The sequence below is a fragment of the Mixophyes fleayi genome, chromosome 7, assembly GCF_038048845.1.
Source record: "Mixophyes fleayi isolate aMixFle1 chromosome 7, aMixFle1.hap1, whole genome shotgun sequence".
In the NCBI taxonomy this organism is placed as follows: domain Eukaryota; kingdom Metazoa; phylum Chordata; class Amphibia; order Anura; family Limnodynastidae; genus Mixophyes; species Mixophyes fleayi.
The window spans coordinates 118142394-118165837 of record NC_134408.1 but is presented as its reverse complement, the minus strand read 5'-3'; the positions used below and the strand labels follow the sequence as shown (position 1 = coordinate 118165837).

General features: G+C 39.5%; 1 protein-coding gene and 1 long non-coding RNA gene across 2 annotated transcripts in view; both read left to right on the top strand.

Annotated features, from left to right (window-relative positions):
- Positions 1-23444, top strand: part of LOC142098060 (uncharacterized) — a 404421-nt gene that overhangs the window by 273828 nt on the left and 107149 nt on the right. The gene's annotated exons all lie outside the window — the stretch shown is intronic.
- Positions 10859-23444, top strand: part of ITGA4 (integrin subunit alpha 4) — a 114191-nt gene continuing 101605 nt past the window's right edge. Inside the window, exons 1-2 of the mRNA XM_075180502.1 lie at positions 10859-11323; positions 11498-11619. Coding sequence (XP_075036603.1) covers positions 11133-11323; positions 11498-11619 — 313 coding nt within the window. The 5' untranslated portion in view covers positions 10859-11132. The remainder of the gene's footprint in view (positions 11324-11497; positions 11620-23444) is intronic.

Sequence of the window (23444 nt, the reverse complement as noted above, 5' to 3'; positions counted from 1 at the left end):
TGGGACTGAACAGGTCATTATGATTTACAGGAGATTGTAAACGGCGCTAACACTGCAGAGCATTGCCATTTCTGGGAGTCATTTGCATGCTGTCCAGAGAGGGTGCTGTCCCTCTGGCCTGCTCCTGTGAAGCTTCTGTTTCTCCAGCTAGATATGCCTTACAGTATGTCCACCCAGAGATGCCTTACAGAACCGTTCAGCCAGAGATGCCTCATAGAACTGTTCAGCCAGAGATGCCTCATGGCTCTATGTGGTCACAGGATCCTCAAAGCGTTGTTTGGTCAGAGGTGCTTTATAGTGCTGAGCATTTCGAGGTGTGCCCAGTCCGGGCCTTCTGCCAAGTGTGCCCAATCCGGGCTTTCTGCCAAGTGTGCTCAACCCGAGCCTTCTGAGTTATGTGCTCATGCCGAACCTTCTGCCATTTGTGCTCAATCCAAGCCTTCTGTCAAGCGTGCCCAGTCAAGGCCTTCTGCCAAACATGCTCAGCCCGAGCCTTCCAAGTTGTGTGTCCAGTTTGGGCCTTCTGCCAAGTGTGCTTGGCCCTGGCCTTCTGGCAAGTATGCTCAACCCGAGCCCCCAGAGATATGCTCTCAGTCTGAGTCTGAGCTATCTTCTCCATCCAAGCTTAATCTTTCCTGTCCTGCCATCGCAGTGGGAGACTCCTGTCATGCTCTCCCATTCAAATTCTGAAAGTGAATTTCTTGATGACCCTAGAGAGCTATTTGACAAACTTTTTATGTCTTCTTATGCTATTAAAGAGCCTGGTCCTGTCTGCACTACAATGGAAAGGGTCTAAATTGTGTCTCACATGAGTTATCATAAAAAGAAAAAGAAGAGAAGACCCTGAATTTTGAGTCCCTGGAGCGTATGGAATCCTTGGCGGACTATGTTAGTGTCACGGTCTGTGAAGAAGTTATTAGCCGGTATTAGCGCTGCTGAGCAGGGAATCTAACGCACCCCTGGTGTTCACCAGGGAACCCCGCAAGGGACTTTGGGCTTCGCTGCAAGAGGGTCAGCAGACAGGTGTGAGTGAATCTGCACGTATAGTGAGACAAAGACTTTTGAAGGATGGCCTGGTGTCAAGAAGGCCAGCAAAGAAGCCACTTCTCTCCAGGAAAAACATCAGGGACATACTGATATTCTGCAAAAGGTACAGGGATTGGACTGCTGAGGTCTGGGATAATGTCATTTTCTCTAATGAATCCTATTTAAGATTGTTTGGGGTATCTGGAAAAATGCTTGTCCGCAAAAGGAAAGCACTACCATCAGTCCTGTGTCATGCACCCAGTAAAGCATTCTGAGACCATTCATGTATGGGGTTGCTTCTCAGCCAAGGGAGTTGGCTCACTCACAATTTCTCCTAAGAACACAGCCATGAATAATGGTTGGTACCAAAACATCCTCCAAGAGCAACTTAACCCAACCATCCAAGAACAGTTTGGTGATGAACAATGCCTTTTCCAGCATGATGGAGCACCTTGCCTTAAAACAAAAGTGATAACTAAGTGGCTCGGGGATCAAAACATAGAAATTTTGGGTCCATGGCCAGGAAACTTCCCAGACCTTAATCCCATTGAGAACTTGTGGTAGATCCTCAACACGGGTGGACAAACAAAAACCCACAAATTCTGACAACCTCCAAGCATTGATCAGGCAAGAATGGGCAGACATCAGTCAGTATGTGGCCCAGAATTGATTGACAGCAACATTTGACAAAAAGGTCTAAAAACACTGAAGCAGCAGACTTTGTGAAAACCAGTATTTGTGTTATTCTCAAAACTTTTGGCCATGACTGTACATGCATTGCATGGCATACTAATATAGCAATGATCAGGATAATGTGGCAGAAAAAAGATAATGCTTTCATGGTACTACGAAGAAGAATATAGTTAGTATGCCGTGCATAACACATAAGCAACTAGTGTGAGATAGTGATCACTTGGCATGTGTATCATAGCAAATAAGGGTATATAAAGGGGTCTATTTGCAAAGGTCTGATAAGTCATACAAATGGAGAAAACAGCAGTTTTCTCTGTAAAATGGCCATGGCATTATATACAAAGGGTTCAATGCAGAATAAATCATATTTCTCCTGCCATAACCCATTTCTCAGCCAAGGGAGTTGGCTCACTCACAATTTCTCCTAAGAACACAGCCATGAATAATGGTTGGTACCAAAACATCCTCCAAGAGCAACTTAACCCAACCATCCAAGAACAGTTTGGTGACGAACAATGCCTTTTCCAGCATGATGGAGTACCTTGCCTTAAAACAAAAGTGATAACTAAGTGGCTTGGGGATCAAAACATAGAAATTTTGGGTCCATATATGGGATCTGCTTAATGCAGATCCCATATATTAATGTGGGCACTACAAACTTCCAATTTACAAAGAAATTTAAAGCTTTGCTTTTCGCGGCTAAACATACGATCCTAATGCCCTCTCAGGATCGTGCCGAGACCCCTAAGAGCTTACATTTATGCAGGCGGAGCCTTTGGCATACATTAAACTGCACATGCATGAATATTTCACTGCCACATGTGCTTTTAATTGTTAATAGAAAGAACCATTGCTCCTCACCATTGCGGCAGCGGAAGGAGCAATGTGAAGGCCCCTCCTCTATCACAGAGGAGGAGAACTTTCTCATTGCATCACAAAGAAACTAATTTTTATTTCCAATACATTATTCATCCCAATACCTACCAGATTCAGTTCCTCTGCCCAAAATAACAACTCAATGACCACAATATAGTTCCGTATCTTCATAACCCAATAACAATACGCACTATGCACTACATCATATAATATGCTGAATAAAAAGACTAAAACATCTAGTATACTAAGAAATATGCAAACTATATAGTATGTCAAAAATATGTAACATGCTAAATATAATATACATGATATAAAACGCCAAATAAGTAGTAATATGCCCAGTAAAACGTCATGTACTGTTAGCAGCAAGTTGCCCTGTGCCTTGCATGTGCCCAACAGGATGCAACATAATGTTCCCAGTACATGACATAATGTTCCCGAACAGGGCGTGACCTCATTGTGTTGTGGGTGTGGCCAACATGGGGCATTGATACATACATTATAATAATACATTACATTTATCACGCTCTCCCAGCCACAACACGCCATCCCCCCAGGCACATTATGACACTCCCAGCCCACTGTACTTATATATTCTTCTGGTGTTGCTGACATCCATAAGGGTGTGAACTTCCTGTAGAGTGAGCAGGGAAGCTCTTTGTCTCACGAGATTACCAAATCTTGTGATACTTAGAGCTCCTCTGCTTGCTCTGCAGTCTGTGTCCTGTCCAGGAACTGGGAGCAGCTATCAGTTCCCTTTCCTTAACCAGAGCTGGATTAAGGCTCAGGGTATTTATGATATCAGGGCCCTTATTATGTAACATGGTTATCATTTAGACAAATACACAGGCACTACTGTTAGAAGCACACAGCTTTGCCTTCACAAGCAGTATGTTGTGAAGCGGGACATACTTCCCAACTGTCTTTGCAGTCGGACCAAATCCTGACTAAGGGAGAAAGTCACCCAAATTCAGGACTGCCCCACCAGACTCAGGACAGTTGGCAGATTGTCCTGCTCTCTCCTACCTGTCTTGGTCACTTTCACCACTTGTAGCAGCTGGTTTCTTTAGCTCAGTTCATTCTTGTCTTGATCCTGGAATATTGGATGCCCTATTTTGAAAAAAAAAATGGGTACATGAGATTTAGAAAACTCCAATCAGCCCCAGTGTTAAAACAATAGCACTCACATTTTATAATTAGGCCTCCCTCCAGTCCCCATAATAATAATATTCACATTTAATAAGTAGACCTATTTCCCTCCAACCAGCCCGAACATTAAATTAACAGTATACCCATTCACTCAAAACAAATTTCCCTCCCTCCAAACAGTCCCAGCAATAAATTAAATAGCATTAAAGTTTAATAAATATAGCCATTTTCCACAACCATCCCTGACAATAAATAATTCATATTCACATTTAATAAATAGCCCTCCTACCCAAAATCAGCCCCATATTCCATTGATAGCCCTAAACCACCCTGGCATTAAATTAAAGGTTCCTGCACCTCACCTTAAATAATTAGCCCCCACCTACACTCCACCACTAAAAAGCCTACCTCCCACACTATATTAAGATCCTCCCTTCCCTCACATATTATATTAAAATAGTGCACGCACACGCTATATTTAAAATACTGCACGCGCGCACACACACTATATGAACATGGCCAAACGCAACATGGGGCCACACAGACACACTATTTGCCAAACAGACACACTATTAGCCACACAGACACACTAGTTGCCAAACAGACACACTATTTGCCAAACAGACACACTATTAGCCACACAGCCACACCATTAGCCACACAGCCACACCATTAGCCAAACAGACACACTATTTGCCACACACACTATTTTCCACACAGACACACTATTTGCCAAACAGACACACTATTAGCCAAACAGACACACTATTTGCCACACAGACACACTATTTGCCACACAGACACACTATTAGCCAAACAGACACACTATTTTCCACACTGCCACACTATTTGCCACACAGCCACACCATTAGCCAAACAGACACACTATTAGCCAAACAGACACACTATTAGCCAAACAGACACACTATTTGCCACACAGACACACTATTTGCCAAACAGACACACTATTAGCCAAACAGACACACTATTTGCCACACAGACACACTATTTGCCACACAGCCACACCATTAGCCAAACAGACACTCTATTTGCCAAACAGACACTCTATTTGTCAAACAGCCACACAATTAGATACACAATTTTCCACACAGCCACACTATAAGCCACATACACTATTTAAGTCAAATGTTACCATGTTGTAATGACTATTCCCTAGATGCCACCTCAAATGTACATTAGTAATAATAATAATAACAATAATTATAATAATAATTATAATAATAAAATAAGCTAGTGTAGGGCGATCACCCTCTTGTTGATTATTCTAACACTTCCTAAAGGTAGTTTTTTATTAAAAGATAGAAATCAGCGTCCTTTGTCATATATTTCAAAGATATATAAAAGCATAATGAACTTGCCAGGACTTCCAATAGTCCTAGTTATTAATTCTGTTACTAGTATTACATATTTTTTTGAAGAATTCAACTGAAGTTAAAAATCTTCTAAAAACAATGAAATGGGAGGAAGAGCTATATTTCTGTGCATACGATATGTCTTCCTTGTAAACTATTACTAGTAGGCTATTACAATGTGCAAACGATGTAAGGATCCCCAATATACAGAAACAATTTCTGTTAGACTGTACTATTATTTTTCACTTTTGGCTCGGGGATATTTAGGATTTATAGCACAACAGTTATATAAGTGTATGTCATTTTTGGAGGGGGAGAGTAGATATATGCCACAGTTTTGGAAATGCTTCATAGTTGACTGTATATTTATGCAGAGGGGAGATGCTGATTCACTAAATGTATTTCCTATGTTAGTAAACATGAATTCTAGACATATAACATTTATTATTGAGCTTGATACAAAACAACATTATTTTGTTAAAATTTGACAATATTTATTCACCATAATGAAATAAAAGCACAATCTTATTTTAGAAGCTGATAGAAACAGTTATACAGCCAATAGCAGTTGGAAATATCCCCCTTAGTTATGAAATATCCTAAAGGGCTATAATGTAGCATAAGAAGTAAACACACAAAGAATAAGCACTTTAGAGAAAACAGTTTTATATAGAAACATAGAATCTGACGGCAGATAAGAACTATTTCCCCATTTTTTAACCTATTGTAACTTCCAACCCTGTTTGATCCTTAGTTCTTTGCAAGGATATTTTTATGTCTATCCCAAGCATGTTTAAATTGCTCTACCGTATTAGCCTCTACCACCTCTGTTGGGAGGCTAGTCCACTTATTCACTACCCTTTCTGCGAAGTAATCTTTCCTCAAGTTTCCTCTGAACCTCCAGTTTCAGTACATGTCCTCGTGTTCTAATACTCCTCTTGATTGATTTTTATAAAGTTAGATAAAGCCCTAATGGGTATTGCATAGCAAGGTAAATGTAAAATGCTAAATAAAATGAATACTGTACTACGCAAACAACATTAAAATAATATTTCATTACACAAATTAACTGAGATAGCTAAAAGATTAAAAAACATTCTTAATTTGTGATAAAGTGTTATAGAAGGTTTTTCAAGATAAGCCAAAAATAATTTTCTGAAGGGCTCCCAGTATTAGAGATATCTTAGTTAAATGCACTAGCATTTAAACACTACGCCTGACTTGCATTTTTTTTTAACGCAAGTGCAAGGCATGATAATGCATATAAAAATAACTCATCATCATCTATTTATATAGTGTCACTAATTCCGCAGCGCTGTACAGAGAACTCACTCACATCAGTCCCTGCCCCATTGGGGCTCACAGTCTAAATTCCCTAACACACACAGACACACAGACACAAAGAGAGAGACTAGGGTCAATTTAATAGCACTCAATTAACCTACTAGTATATTTTTGCAGTGTGGGAGGATAACGGAGCACCCGGAGGAAACCCACGCAAACATGGGGAGGACATACAAACTCCACACAGTCCACAATTCCTGGCCAGGAATTGAACTCATGACCCCCACACTGTGATGCAGAAGTGCTAACCACTAAGCCACCGTGCTGCTGGAACTCCTATTCCATTCCATGGGGCCAATTTAATTCGGCCACGTTATTCTAGAAATAATGCAGCTGATTTTTGCTTGCAGCCCTTGGGACCACGAGCAAAAATTTGGGTTAAAATTATTGTATTAACAGTAATACAGTTAGTGCCTACACTAACATGGCCAAATTGAATTGGCCCCTATGTGTCTACACCCATTTGCATTCTTGTGTCCGCCATAATTTGCATCGTTGTGCATTTTTTTGTATGCTGCATGTCAGTGAATACAAGGCACCTCACCACACTTCAAAAAGTCAATTCATTTCTATTTTAGAGCATTATATACATGTTTAACTAGAGTAGTGTATTGTATCTATAAAGCATCGTATTCTATTTGTGTACTCTATTTTCAACATTAATGTCAATGACCCATTTATTGCAATGGAGTCGTGTGTGTTACATGTTAAAACGCCATTGAAATACTCTATTAACACCGATTTGGGAACATTGGCACTTCCCTCCCAGTGCTTCTTGCGTTTATTCTCTTCCCTGGAAAACAATTATCTCTGGACCTGAACATACTTTTAATTTTATAGATGGTTTGACATGTAAAGTTCTCTGCTTCCTATCAGAGTCAAACAACTTTCCCTGACCTATGCCCGACATGTACTTACAAATACTCTCCTTATTACAATGCCAACCATTACAAACTGTTCAGTCCTGAGGAGCAGAGTAGCTATATTACAATCTATATCTTTGCTGCACCTCAAAAAGGGTAATAACTGAAAAGGATCCCGATGGCTGGAGACCTAGGAGATTTGGTTGGAAAAATGAGGAACAAGTACAATACGCAGCATGCTGGCGAGTGACCTGGTAGACAGCAGGTATAATAGCAAAGTTCTGTATGCAGTATATAGTAAATGCACTGGTTGGTAACAAGCAGGCTGCAGGTATGGTAACAAGTTCCATATGCAGCTTCTGGTGAGAACACATACTTGTTAATAAGCAGACTACAAGTATAGCAACAAAGGTCAATATGCAGCATACAGCGAATAAACAAGCAGCAGGACTCCAAAGGTGATAAACGATACAAATGGCAACTTTATATACATCTAGGTAAAAGGAGTGAATGGAGGAAATACTGAGCTGGGGTTTCAGAATACAAACAGTGTTGAGTACCACATTCCAGTACTGAGAGCAGGAGCGAAACATTGGTTCCCTATCCACCTGGAGCTGCAGTGATTTAATTTAGCTGCTAATGATGCAAAGGTAGGAAATAGATACTACTTTGATAGTTGCTTGTAGTTGCTGGCTCTGACTTTGTGACAGGCTAAGACCACTATTTCAACCATAATAAAAGAAAACTCAAAAAAACTTCCATTAGATTACAAGTAAATAACATTTTCCCATTGGATTAAACTGAAGAACATCTGTGGATTACATAAATAATTATATTATATATATTATAAATAGCTAATGATGATAGACCCCTAAGTGTGTTACTTTGAGCTCATTGCAATCACACGTGACATCTGGATACAGGACAAATAATTAATTTTGGCATAATCTGGTTATTGCAAATGTTATAGATTAAGGTCTGACTTAGATACTCTGATACAACAGGTGCCTGTTTATTTCTTATTTACTGTTTTGAAGCTGAGAACTCTCTTTTTGCCTATAGTTTTGGCACCAGATGAGGCTGTGCACACAACTTGATGAGGTAAGCAGGCTTCCCATTACTGGCCTTTAATATCTCTGATAAGATAAATCTCACTCTCCCTTTCTTAACCTCTGTTCAATAAAACTATTTTGTTCAAGTTATGTTATATAACAGACAGTACTCATCCACAGAACAATAATAGCAATAAGACAAATGTTAACTTGAAAAAGTACCTTTAAGTACTTTAAAAATATGGTTGTACTATAATTTTTTGTTTCAATAAAAAAAGCCTAGCTTTTTTTTCAGTAGTCCATCGTAAAAAAAATAATAATACTATAATCATACCCTATCTGTTTTAAAATGAATGCTGCAGTCAGGAGATATAATTACAGAGAACTAACTCTCTAACAGGGGTTTGGAATGGTTTACACTGTGTAATCTGAGTGTCCCAAGACTGCAGTGTAAAGGGGTGTAAGACGATTAATGAAATTTATGGTCGCAGATGTATTTGATGATGATGTATTGATATATTTCTCAGTTAGACTTTGTGTACTGAGTTTTCACTTTCCAGTATGTTGTATCTTTGGAGAGCAACTTTTCTATAGTCCTTAAGATTTCATAGGACAATCAGAGTAAGCTGGGATGTAAGGAAAGTTTGGAACACGGGAGAAGTAAAATAAATAGGTTTGGGGGCCTATTTATCAAACAACACAAAAAATGAAATATAGTTTTCAATCCATATGGCACTGATAAAGATTGAACTATTTCTCATATTTATAAAAAAAAAACAACACAGGAATAGCAGTTCCGATAAACTGCTGTTTCTTTGATAAAAAAAAATACTTACCACATCCTCTTCATAATGCGCTCGTGTCAGGATCTCCTCCTCCTTTCTTCGTTCCTCTTTAGAATGCATGTGCGCATGTCCCCAACGAAAATCTGGAACCTGCGCACAGGAACCCTCCAGTAGAAATTATACCATGTGACAGGGAGGCATCACATGATCCCTCCGTACATGCGCTGTCCAGCTCTGCTCTTCGGAGCAGAGCTGGACATAAATGAAAAATGAAGTGAAGTCTTCATTTACGATGATGTACGCCAGCTTCAACTGGCGTACATTAACATAACAAGTTTCCGAAAAAATCTCCTTTTCGTAAATTGTTAGATTGCGTGACGCAGAAGTCACCATACTATTTTATAGTGACTGCTGATAAAAACGAAATAGAATCCACAATATCTGCTGCGATGCAACATTGATAAATTTGAGGAATACTCCAAATTGCGTCGGAATGATGGCAAGCATACTTTAGTTAAATTACACTACTTGATAAATAGGCTTGCAAGGCTGAAATCTCTCTCTAGGGATAGAGGTGCCTATTTATCAACCAGTGTAATCTTATTAAAGGACACTTACCGTGATTCAGGCGCAATTTGGAGGATCCTTCAAATTTATGATTGATGCATCGAAGCAGATATCTGCTGCTTTGCATTCTATTTAGTTTTTCTGAGCAGTCACCATCAAATAGTATGGTAACTGCTCCCTACCGCAATCTAACAAGTTCCGAAAATGAGTAATATTCGGAAACGTGCTATGTTAATGTACGCCAGCTTTGCGTACATTAACATAATTAAAAACTTTCCTAGCTGTCATCTCTGCTCCGTAGAGATCATGTGATCCCTCCCTCTCACATGATAACAGTTACTCGTTAGTATAGTCTCTGTGCGCATGACCGATACTTTGGGCATGCGCAGGAGGGAGTTCAACGAAGATCCAGTCATCACAAGTGAAAAAGTAAGTGTTTAAATTCACAGGAACAGCAGTTTATCGTGACTGCTGTCCCTGCTGAAGTTTTTTCATAAATATTAGAAATATTTCAATCCTTATCAATGCAATAAGGATTGAAAACTATTTTTCATTTTATGCGGTTGTTGACTAATGAGCCCCATAGCATGTTAGGAGCAGAGATTGTGAGAGTGGAGTTACAGCAGGAAAGCAATACAGAGCATATAATTCAGAATTACAGGGCACCAAGGGAGACATCAACAGAGAACAGAGAACACAGGGCAGGAAAACCCAGCTGCAGCAAACTAAAGGAGAGAAACAGAGAGAGAAATATCTGAGGAAACAGCTTGTCAGAGGCACAGTGTGAACTTCTCCCATGTTATGGGAGCACAAGTCTGTGGGCTGGTAAGGATGTTTTCTACTAAGAATATTTTTGATTGCAAGGACTGCACCTGAGAAAAGCACAAGATTCTTATTTAGCTATATGGCAAATAGAAACTTGAAATGACTTTACTTTAATGTCTGAACAGCAGTTTTGTACCTCTATGGAGTATGATACTGTTAGTAAGGAAGTATCACCTCAGAAACTATTGTTTTCTTGCATCTTCTATAGTTAAAATTATCCAAAACCCTTATGCCAGTCTATTTCATAATCAGAGCAAGTCTAATTTCCCCACCTAACAGGGGGCTCTGTTTCCTTGTGCTGCAGGCCATGTGGAGTTCATGATTAATTACTAGCGAGATGCATCCTGCAGCTTTTCAGTAAACTTCTGCTAAAAGTCTGGGCTGTGTGTGGGCGTGACAAAGACGTAACTGAACTAACACCCATGCTGGAAAATACAATGAAAGTTATGGTCTGCCGCTGGATATTCGATACAATCAGTCACCCTGCAATCACAAGGCTTCAATGCAAGCAGATATCACCCCATTGGAAAGAAGAACTCACTTTTGGGGAAACCAGTAAAACTTATTGCATAGATCATCATGAAGAGGGACAAGGGCTGTATCCTTTTCAATCTGGCTCACAACTGGAGTGTGATACTGCTCTGTGTTTTCTTTGCAAACCTCGCTGGGACTTATAACATTGATGAGACAAACCCTGTAGTGTTTCATGGACCAACTGGATCATTGTTCGGATACTCAGTAGTTCTCCACGGCTATGAGGAGAATAAGTGGTGAGTTTGCACATCTGTAAAGTAAGATGAATACATATTTGGATCACTGATGATGCATTACATGCATCTATAAGAATGTGGTTCTTGTTACTAGCATCTCGTTATTTATGAAAACGGAATAAATTAGCTTTTATTCTTGCATGAAGTATATTCTTTTCTATTGTTTTACTCCAGGATTATCGTTGGGGCTCCAAAGTCCAACCAGACAGGACACACAGATATTACTACCCCTGGTGAAATTTTCAAATGCAGGATTGGAAATAATGCAAATAGGACATGTGAGCCAATGGTTGTGGGTGAGTGTTAAAGGCTGATGCTTGTCATGTGTTTAATATTAATGTTTTGCTTTGAGGGTTAAGGAGTTTTATTACTTGATGGGTGGGATTGTAGTTCTATTTAAAAGACAGCTATAATATCTAAAGCAGGCACATGCAAGTTGTGGATCTCCAAATGGATGTACAGGTCCCATAGCTTGCTGGGAGCTGTAGTTCATCAACAGCTGGAGAGCCACAGGGTACCTACCTCTATTTTAAGTTAGCCTGCTTAGCTGATTAGATCATTTTACTGATACACCAATTAAAATGTAAGATTGTTCGGGTCTTCAAACATATCTCTGTAATTCATTTTGAATTCACTAAATTAGAAAAATATAAATAATTGTACCAAATTTGACTAACAAACACTACCCCCACTCACACACACCCCACACCCGACAGATGTTTAAGACATAAATGCACATTTATCTCAAGCAACTTGTGGCTCTTCCCAGGGCATGCTGGCTGGGACTTTTAGTTCCACAATGGCTGGCAATCCACACAGTTGCCTATTACTTTTCACAACTTATTTGGGGCTTATTTCTATAAAGTGTAATATTGCAAATGCATCTGATTACTACATAATACTATGCAATGCTGGGAGTGGGCTGGTATACAGTGGTCTGCCATACCACCACTTCTCATGCTGCTTTCATTGTAATACTGTCAAATTCCATTCACTTACATATTCCATGCCGCCACTTCTAAATTTCCACTTCCAGCACTGGTACTATGTAATCAGGGGAGGGCTGACAAATTTTAACCTGGGGGGAAGACTCCACACAGCAGCTTATTTTAAAAAAAAAAAAATACAGGTGGCCCAGTGACCTAGCCCAAGATAGCCCACGCTGAGACCGGCCCCGGGGAAACATGCCCCCTTGCCCCTCAGCCGAGCCTGCCCCTGTATGTAAAATATTTTACATTTACTCAATTAGAAATAAAGAAATGCCACTATCAGCTTAATTTGTTACTAGCAAATATCAACATTTTGGCAGACATTTAATCCTGAAAATGTAATCTATAATTTTGTTCTTCCAGCTGCCTATAGATTTTGGCTAAGGTAACCTGTGGCTCTGTGGTATTGCTTAACTACCAGCATATTTTGCCTTGAATGCTCAAGAATCATAGGTTGTTTAGATTGTGAGCTCTTTTGAGCATATATGTTCCTTGCCTTATTCATTATTGTCTCGCACACCAACATTTTATATTTCAATTGCATATGTGAGAAGGAAAAATGTCAATTTTATGTCTGTAACTTATATATACAGTTTAATTAAATTGTCTGTACATAAACAACATTGCAGGTATTAACAAAGTTGTTATTAATGCATAAATTATTGATTATTTTCTCTGGAACCAGGTTGACATAGTATCTACAAAATTTGTAATAACCCCTCCAATATTTACATTGTACCGCATGCCACATGGATTTTATTGCATATATTAGGATAAGTTAATGCATAGTTCGCTTACACTACAAGCTGCAAACTGTATGTACTTTATGTAAACAAATAGATGCATTTTTTTCATTCACAGTCAAACCAGGCAGAACATAGTTGTTGTAGTATATGTGTGAGAGGGGAGTGTTTGTCTGTGTACAGGGGGAGGGGGGGGGATTTATCACATCTGCTAGATAACATACCTTGGTGGGCTGTTCTGTGCCGGAAATGAAGCTGATCTGCTAAACACAACTTCCTTAAACTTCTAAAAAAGTGGTAATGTAGGCATCCTGTGGTTCTCCAGCTGACGTTTATCTCAAGCTCCTAGAATTCTGTGGCTGACCTTAACTCTCCGAGGGTCATTTAGAATAGTGCAAAACTGACATTATGTGTATTATTATGTGTAGTATTATGTATTGTTTGCTTGTGTTTATGGGAACTGCATGGATGATGGCACATTAAAATGACATGTTCTGATGGAAGCAGCTGGTTGGATCAGAGCGCTAATAATTACATTTTGTGCTGGGGCCATGTACAAAAACAAGATTGAGTTTTGCAGGACAAGATATTTAACTGAGATTCAAAGGGTGAAGCGTATGTTATTGCAAAGGTATTATCATCATTATCATCATACAGATGAGACATACATGAGAAGAGTAAGCCTAACAAGGAGAATGTCGGTACAGATTAGAAGAATAATAAAAGTCTCAATGTACTCTCATTATTAACATAAATGAGATTAAATGGAGAAGTATTTTAGGCATACTTATCAACTTTCTGAAGCTGGCTTCCAGGAGCCTGCCGGGGGAGGTGGGCGTGAGGGGGCCGGGTGCCAAAAATTGTGTCATTTTGGACCCGCTCCCGGTTACGTAATGATGCAAACATGTCATTTTACACCGGGGGCGGGGCCAAATGCCGCGATTCCCGGAAAATTGTGGCATTCTGGACCAAATTCTGCCCACTTCACTAGGAAGTGGGCAGATTCGGGAGATTGCCATACTATCCCAAAATGCGGGAGTCTCCCGGACATTCTGGGAGAGTTGGCAAGTATGATTAGGAGAAAACCAGAAAAGGTAAAATTAATACAGAGGGTTGTCCTAACTATTAGTACAGAGGGTTGTCCTAACTATTAGTTCTGTAGGCTGGACTGTCTAGCGATGTTTCCACAATGCACATTTCCAGCAGATACCTCTGCCCACTAAAGTGACTACATACTGATTTTGTATCTTGTCATGTGCAATGTGGAGAATCGGGAACATTTGTGCAAAATTAAGTGTTCTGTTCTTAAATGCTTTTTGGCCTTGCTATACTGCAATTTACATGCCCTGTCTACGCAAGCCATAGATTTGTTTTAAGAGTGAAAATGTTATTATCATTCATTATCAGGCAACAACGCTCAGAGAATAAAAAAAGCTTCTTCTAATGACTGATCTGGTGCTTTCATTTCATGTCTCAGGTGTATACTGTGTATAGTGTGTATACTTACACGTTGAAGATAGTCGGTCCAAAGTACTGTTCATCGTTTCATTTGATTGGTCGGTAGAACTAAAAATCTCATTCAAGCCTCCTTCCGATCCTGCAATGTGTATGCACTCTCGCGACTGTCGGTCAAGAGAGAGAGTAAGAACCTGTCACTGTGTCTGTGTTGTTAAAAGTAGAGAGTGCTGTCGGTGGAATAATTTGTCCGTTCGTTTTGAGACTGAATATTTCATTTCAGTGTCATAGAAGCTAACGAAATTTATAATGACATTGGTAAAAAGTCAAAGTTTATTTTGTTCAATGCTGTCCAGGTGAGAGTGCTGTAGGTGGAATAATTTGTCCGCTCATTCTGAGACTGAATATTTGTTTCAGTCACAGAAACTAACGTAATTTATAATGACATTGTGGAAAAGTCAGAGTTTATTTTGTGTGTAAATCAGTGTGACAGGAATGACCGAATACACTGCTCTTGGACCAGATGAAGAGCACAGATCTGAGGGTAAATCGTGTATAGTGTGTACACATGAATTGGCAGACTGATTGGAACTTCAGTTGTTTGTAAAATCGTTAGTGATAACAAATTGTTCGAAAGTTTTTGTAGTGTGTACCCAGCCTAACACACATCCTCACTTCCTCAACCCTCCGTTGACTTTTCACCTCCTTTCCTCTATTTTACCAGTGCAACCAACACCCACTCAACCAATCTGCTTTCTGCTTCTCAGCCAACAGCTTCTTGGACAATGATGAAAACCTTCCACAGGCAACTGTGCAGAAAAGGTGGTGTTTCCCATAGCAACCAGAGTCAGATTTGTTGCTCTGCGTTATACCTCCTTTTCTGCAGAGTTACCTGTAGCACAGTTTTCATAAATAATGGAAGATGAGAGCACTGAACGTATATATATGTGTATGTATGTATATATATATATATATATATATATATATATATATATATATATATATATACGCTATACGTTGTTATTATATATATATATATATATAATGTGTCACCAATAAAAATATATGTAAAATTTGTTTCTTGGCTTGTGGTTGGTTTGTGGTGTAGATATCTCTTTTGGCTGCCATACACAGTGCTTTAATCTTAAAGGAAAGTTGGTGAAAAAAAAGGATAATTATGGCATAATATAGTCTTTAAGTCAGTCATAGGCAATAGGCCACACTCCAATGCTTTACCAGCAGGCCCCAGTTCCTTCCTGGTTTATCGTCAGATAAAATAAAGACAAACATAATGTTTATTCTATTCTAGCTGTTGACGCCTGACCCACAGGGAGACATAGTGACTGTGTAAGGTAGTAGATGGGGTGGGGAGTTTTGCTATGTCTTATAATACATGCTGTGGCTGCAGTTGTCATTGTACTACTTAGGGAAAAAGAGAAATATCCATACACACAATAAGGTCATTGAGTAGCAAATCCAAAAACATGCTGGACCGTTTTTAGCAGATGGGACTACATGGTAGTTGCTTTCCCGAACCATCATCATCATCATCATTTATTTATATAACCAGTGATAATTGGTGTGGTTTTTATAGCAATGGATACATTTATCTCAAGACATGTTTCATCAATGCTGCATACATGTGCAGATCCAGTGGCTCAGTCAGAGTCCTCTGTACCAGGATCTGTGTTCATTCTGGCAACACACATGGGTGATCATTATTGGATGGATGTCATTCTGCTGGATCACATGGCAGACCGCACCCACTGGCAATTCACAGGGATTGGTTTACTGTATTTTCAGGCAGGACTAATCAATATCTGATCAGGATGTTGATAGGGATTCCTGGTCGCTTTTGACCTACGCAGGGACTTTTGCCAGTTTGGACAAATTTGCTGTCCAAGTCACTCTGCTACAAACTGCATTATAAAGTCAAATAAACTGCTGTATAAATGTGTGCAGTCAGAGACTCAGCAATATACTGCAATGCTTTTAATTGAAATCTGGCTTCTGTCTGTGTATTTACAGCCATGTCTTAACACAATTAGACAAAGTTATTTATTCTTCTTGCTGTTGGGTATGACACAAAGCTGCTTACTGGATACAGTTGTATCCAATGGAAAGAACACAACCAAGTATGTGATATGCTAGGACAATTAAACAAAATATACAACTCTGCTTGCTCATATAAAGACATACAGCTGAAAAGCACAGAAGGAAGCCAGAAAAATCAAGCAATATATTTAGTAAACGCTATCAGTGGACAAGTGTAAGCCAATAAATTAAAGTAATTTAAAGGGGGAATACATTTTTTATATTACAAAAAATCTATACTGTGAGATACAAGTTAAGAGAATTAAAAAAAAAAATAATAATAATAGTATAACATAGAAAATACTTTATTTGTTTCTTCTTCTTAATATTACTGGTTTTTTTGTTTATTTACATTTTAAACTGCGATTGAAATCTGCTGTACTTCCTGGACAACTTGCTTTCTTACTTCCTTTTCATTAACCTACGCACCCTTGTCCTAGGGGCTTACAACATCCCCAATGAGAACCCTGCTGGCACTGCCAACTCTAAGCCTCTCACACTTCCTCCTGTGGACATCATCTCCCACTCATCGCAATGGACACTCCTCGGGCCTAATGTTCTCTCCTTTATGACACATCTCAGCTTCTCAAACTTTGCATTCCCACTCTTTGACCACAACCTCCTCTCTTTCTAACTCACATTGTCTCCTTCAGCCCCACCTGCACCCAAATCCGTGCACTATACTTAGATGCCTTGACCCAATCTTTTTCTCAGCTTCTCCGGATCCATTCCTTTTTCCTAAATTTACTTGTACTACCCTAATGTTGCCATCTCATTCTACAAAACTTTATTCAATCCAAACCCCAGCCTTGGCACTACAAACAGACCACTCACCTATAAAAGTTCTCCCGTACAGCTGAGCAACAATAGATATAATCTTGCTACAACGCAGACTTCCTCATTACAAATTTATCCTGTCTTCTTGCTATACTGCCCTGTCTCTTGCCAAGCAAACCTACCTAGATCACTAATATTCACCCAGTAAACAAATCCCCTTCACCTGTTTGCCATAGTTAACTCCTTCCTCTGCCCACCCCCACCACCCTTCCCTTCTTTCCTCACTGAATTCACCACCCTCTTCATAGACAAAACTGACACCATCTGTTAAGATATCTCCTCTTGCCAGATATATCATCCTGCACCCACCTTCTGTTCCACGCACCCACCTACCCTAAGTTCTTTCTCTCATGTTACTGAAAATGAGGTCTTCACACTTCTCTCTTCCTCTTCCCTATCAACCTGTCCATTTGATCATGTTCCCTTCCAACTCCTTCACACCCTTCCCCAAATATTTGCCTGCATCTTTCTCACCTTGACCCTCTGAAATCAGGCTTCTACCCTTATTACTTCACCTTGCCCTTACTAAAGTGAACAATGATCTATTTACAGCTAGGTCAAAGTGTCACTTCTCCATACTAATCCTTGACTCCCCTGTTGCTTTTGATATAGCTTTTGATACAGCTAATCAACCTCTTCTTGTTGACACCTTTTACTCCCTTGGATATTGCAACATTGTTCTCTCCTGTTTCACCTCCTAACTATTTGAATGCTCCTACAGTTTCTCTACTACTGACGCATCCTGCCCTCCACTCCCTCTATCTGTTAGGGTTTTTCAAGACGCAGTTCACCACTCTCTGTTTTATTCTTTTTATACCACATATTTCAGGGAACTAATATGGTCCTTAGGTCTCCACTATCTCTATGCAGATGGCACACAAATCTACCTCTCCTCTTTCTGGTATAAGGGCCTCACTCCTTTTTTTATATTCCATGTTACCAACTGCTTCCGTGAAATCTCCACCTGGATGTTTCAAAGCTACGTATCGCTGAGCTCAACATATGCAAAATGGAGCTCATCATTGTCCCCTCTCCTAATATCAGTTCTCCTAGTGTCATTCATGGTTGAAAACATCACACTCTCCCCTGTTCCCCAAGTCCATTGTCTGGTGTCATCATTGATCCTGCCCTCAGCTTCACTCCCCACATCCAGTCCCTTGTGCTGTTTTGTTGCCTCCTCCTTTGAAACATTGGCAGAATACGCGCCTTTCTCACTCAGGATGTCACCAAAACCTGTATCCTCCTACTATCTGGCTTTCCTCTCACCTATCTTTGTACTCTGCAATCCATCCTAAAGGGAGCTGCGAGACTGGTCTTCCTCTCTCGCTGCTCCACATCTACTGCACCACTCTGCAAATCCCTACACTTGTTCCCCATTTCTTTCAGAACTCAATTCTAGCTTCTCGCCCTCACCTTCCTTTCATACAGCTTTCAGAAACGCCTCCACTTCACTGAACTTGTCAAAAGATGCACTCCCTCCTGCTCTCTTCATTCTGCTTGTGATCTACACCTCCCCTCTCCTCTGGTAACCACCTCTCACTCCCACCTCCAAGATGTCTCCTGTGATACTCCCCACTTATGGACCTCCATAACCCACCTGACTAGAATCTTCCCTAACCCTCAACCCTTGAAGTGCTCCCTCAAAACCCACCTCATCACCTATTCTACCTATACCTCATAGTACTATCCCTGGATGCTATATCAGCTCCAGACACATGTTCACTCCCATTAGCTCCTAATGTCTCAGCATTGTCCTTACCCTGTAGACGGTAAGCTCTGATGGACAGGACCCTTTCTGCCCTTTGTCCCATTTCCGCACCTATTTCGTCAACCTCATCTGTACTTGTTCTGTTTTTGGACCTCATTTATAGTCGGACGCAAAGTTTGTTTAAGAAATGTAGGAGTGGGAGTGTGCCACAGCTTGGTAGGGTATTACGAGTGGCAAGCAAACCCAGTCACGTCCCACTCTTATACCTTATCCAGCTTCGAGCAGTTCCTGCAGCTAGCTAACGCTTGCTCCACCTAATTCCTGCCGCACAGCTTTAGTCCTGTTTTGACATGTGTTGCGTCAGCTCCTCACTGCGACTAGAATATATTTACATGGGCACGCCTTCACAATTCCGCGTTCCTCCTATTCTCTCGTAGTGAGTCACAAGTGTTAATTGCGTCCAAGATGCAGGCGGATTTGCTGCTTTCTGCACATACGTGATAGTGTTTTTTTGTTGGATGTGCCTAAAACGGACTTTGCGTCCGACTCTAAATGAGGTTCTTTATTTGCAATTTGTATGATTTGTTACTCTGACTGTCTGGCTTTGCAGAGCTTTTTGACGCCTTACACATAAATGTTAATGATGACTGTGTTGATGTTTAAATAGACTCTTGAAGATGAGAGAAGAGGAATTGTAAATAAATATTGGCGTGCATATCTCATTACTGATATGGTGAATATGATATGAATTCTATGTACCCAGAGGTCTGCCAAAGTGATATCTTAAGTTATCTCTGAATATTTTTCTTTGAAACAATTACCTGTGCTGCACTCCTAGGTAGACTGATATGGCTGGACACATTTAGGTCTATGTGTTATTTCATTCCTCTAAAAATGTGAGATGTTAGATGAATGGTGGCATCGAGAAAATGTGACAATCACTTCTCAGTATCAGTTTGAGATTGAATAACCTTCCAACATCCTCTTATGGCTGTAACTTCCTTTTTCCTATTTATCACTTTGATAGGAATTCCTCTTTCCTGGCCCCACAATAACATCCTACAGTTTGACTTGTATCCCCCTCTGGCAAATGCAAGACTGTAAATGTAGGATAAACAGCCACTGGAATAGTTAACACGAGCGAGTATATCACCTTGTATAAAATAAAGTAATAATAATAATAATAATAATAATAAAATTGTATTTCATTGACTGCTGTCAGTTACTAATTTTATCTTGATTTGTCACTTAGAAAGGGGACATTGTGGCTGTTATGGGTTCAGCATACACATTTGTACATGTATGTATGGAATAAGGATATTAGATGTAACCAAGGAATTTCATGACCATCTAACAGCCTTGTGATTTTATGCAGAGCTCAGAACTCTACTGTGAATTATGTTATATTTTACAGAATGGTCTTTATTATTACTTATTATACATGAAGAGTAACTTTGGGACAAAGAAAGTAAAACATCTCAAATTCATTGCCATTGTGTTAAAATATGTTTTGGAATCCTTAATTTTTTTGTTTAATTATTTTCTTTCATTATTTTAACTAGATGAAAGAGAGCTGGCGGCTAGTGTACAAAGGAGGACCCTAGATGGTGGATCGTGTACAAAGCCGTAGTCTCTCTGGTACAAAGCAAATCAATTTATGTTGCCAAATGTACAAAGCAGCGCAGACATTTCTATTGGCAAGCTTACTAAATAAAAACAATTACGTTGGCAAGTTTACAAATAATGAACTCCTTGGGTTGGCCAGGATACAAAGCAGAGCTCTTTCTGGATTAGTGTACAAAACTGGTCTTTCTGGTGGCTAGTGTGCAAAACAGAGCTCATTCTGGTGACCAGTGTACAAAACAGTATTTTTTATGGTGGTAAGACTGGTGTACAAAGCAGGACCCTTTCTTTTGGCTAGTGAACAATGTAGGTATTTTTATGGCAGGTCATGCAGGACTCCCTTTGGTGTCTAGTGTATAAAACAGATCTCTCTGCCATTATTAATGTACAAATCAGTACCCTTCATTTAGGCCAGTATACAAAGCAGGATTCGTACTTTAGGTCAGTGTACAAAGTATGACATTTTCTTTAGGCTAGTGTGCACAGCAGGGCTCTTTCTATTATATAGTGCACATGACAGGAGTGATTCTGGTGGATAGTATTCAGCTCAAAATACTTCCTGGTGACTTATATATGTCTCGACCCTAACACCACGTATTTACCAACTGTGCGTTCTGTAGTGTCTGGCTATGTGCTAATTGGAGATCAAGGACATTTGGCTTGTCCCAGTCTCCCTGCCTCTTTGTCACTGCTGTAGATTATTTTCAGAGCAGTGCTTTACTGCCTTTTTACATGCTTTTAGCCTATCTTAGCCACCAGCAGAATAAATAGGTGCTTACACACAGAAAGCATTTGCTTTGCACAAAGCATCAGCAGTGAATTGTCAAGGGTGGTTGCTGCTGTCAGCTAGCAGCAGGGCTGAGGGGCAGATCACAATATAGTGGTGCCCTAAAGTGAAACTGGTCTCCAACTTGTTATACTTTCAAAAATAAAGAAAATATGTATGGGCTCAACAGGTGATATGGCCACGTCTTGCACAGGTCTATGTTCCCAGCTTCACTACAAATTAGACAGTGAGTAGGAAACTGGTCGGGAACTCCTAAACCCTCCAAACTGTCTGGGCAGAAACCTGACAGCAAACAAATGTGGGCCCTGGGTCTTTTCAGAACCCAGTAATACCCCATAAGCATTTTTGTTAGATTACAGGCCAATGTCAAAGGTTCTCACCTCCAGACTCCTGACACTTTCAAAAAATAACCATTCCAATTAATAACTGTGTTCTAGGATCCACAGTTTGTTTAGCCATTTCTTTTCCTTATTTTAAGAAATTTGCAAGAGTTAAAGGACTCTAGAAATTCTGAGCAGTCCTGTCCTATTGTTTAGTGACTAGATATAATTACATTCTGCACAGCTGTTTATTTGGTGAAAGTTACCTTAGACTTTTTGTGCTTGATATGGTTGCAGAGGCGTGCTCCTCATAACATAAGACCAGGGGGTAAATGTATCAAGCTGAGAGTTTTCCGGCGGGTTTGAAAAACCAATCAGATTCTAGCTATCATTTATTTAGTGCATTCTACAAAATGATAGCTAGAATCTGATTGGTTGCTATTGGCAACATCTCCACTTTTCAAACCAGCAGGTTAGTAAATATACTCCTTGGTCAGACAAACAAATGAGCTGAAAACTTTTACATGTATACTTGTACATACAATAATATATATTTTTCATTCACCAAATCTAAATCTTTTCCCTTTGCCTTTAGACTGTTGGAAGCATAGTTAAAAGCTGCATGGTCTAAACAGCTTTTTTATTTGCTATTTCTTGGCAGTTAAGGAAATAAATAAAATGATCCTGTAATACAAGATCACACTTTTATAAAGTATATGTAACATTTCCTGTTATTCATTGGTGTGAAAAGATTTGCATGCCACAATATAGTGTTCTGTTCACCAAACTTGGGAGTGATGAGCTACAGTTAGTATACCATGTAAACATTATAGAATAATATCACAGTTTTATTAATATTATGTAATCGTTATAGAATAATATCCTGGTTTTATTAATATTACTTTTTATGTATACAACATCAACATAGTGTACATCGCTTCACTGGTAATTATAAGAATGTGAATTTTTGCGTATTTGCAACCATCAGTTAATTTACTGATGGTTGCAAAGTGAATTTATATTATCTGTCATCAAGAAAAAAATAGATGTGAGTAAAAATTTGGTATTTTCTGGACATTGCTAAACTGCATATAAAAGTAGCAAATTAGTGAATTTGAGACCCATGTGGCTTGCAAAGCCCTTTCTTCACTTTATACGTATTTACATTTTTCATAGAAAAACTCCTGGGCGCTGAACAAAACAAACAAATCACAAAACACAATATGTAAAGGTGTGTATTACGAAATGCTTCTGGCCAGATAGCATAAATACAATACATTCAATTGAAATTAAATAAAAACAATAGCAATAAATCCGGAAAGTACGGGGGTAAAACGGTTATCTTGTCACAAAGTCTCCAATAAAAACTCCAATAAAAATCCCTTAATGGCTTTTCCGTCTAGATCGAAGCAAAGGAGGGATCCGTAGCCCCAACCTTCCAGCACAGTATAAAAATATAAAAGTTGTGGATAAGGACATACTATAGCTTGATGGAAGTACGGTGTAAAAGCGGTTGCCGGATAAGCACGCCGCTCCTGCGGCTGTGATGGAAAGCTGTGTAGAGT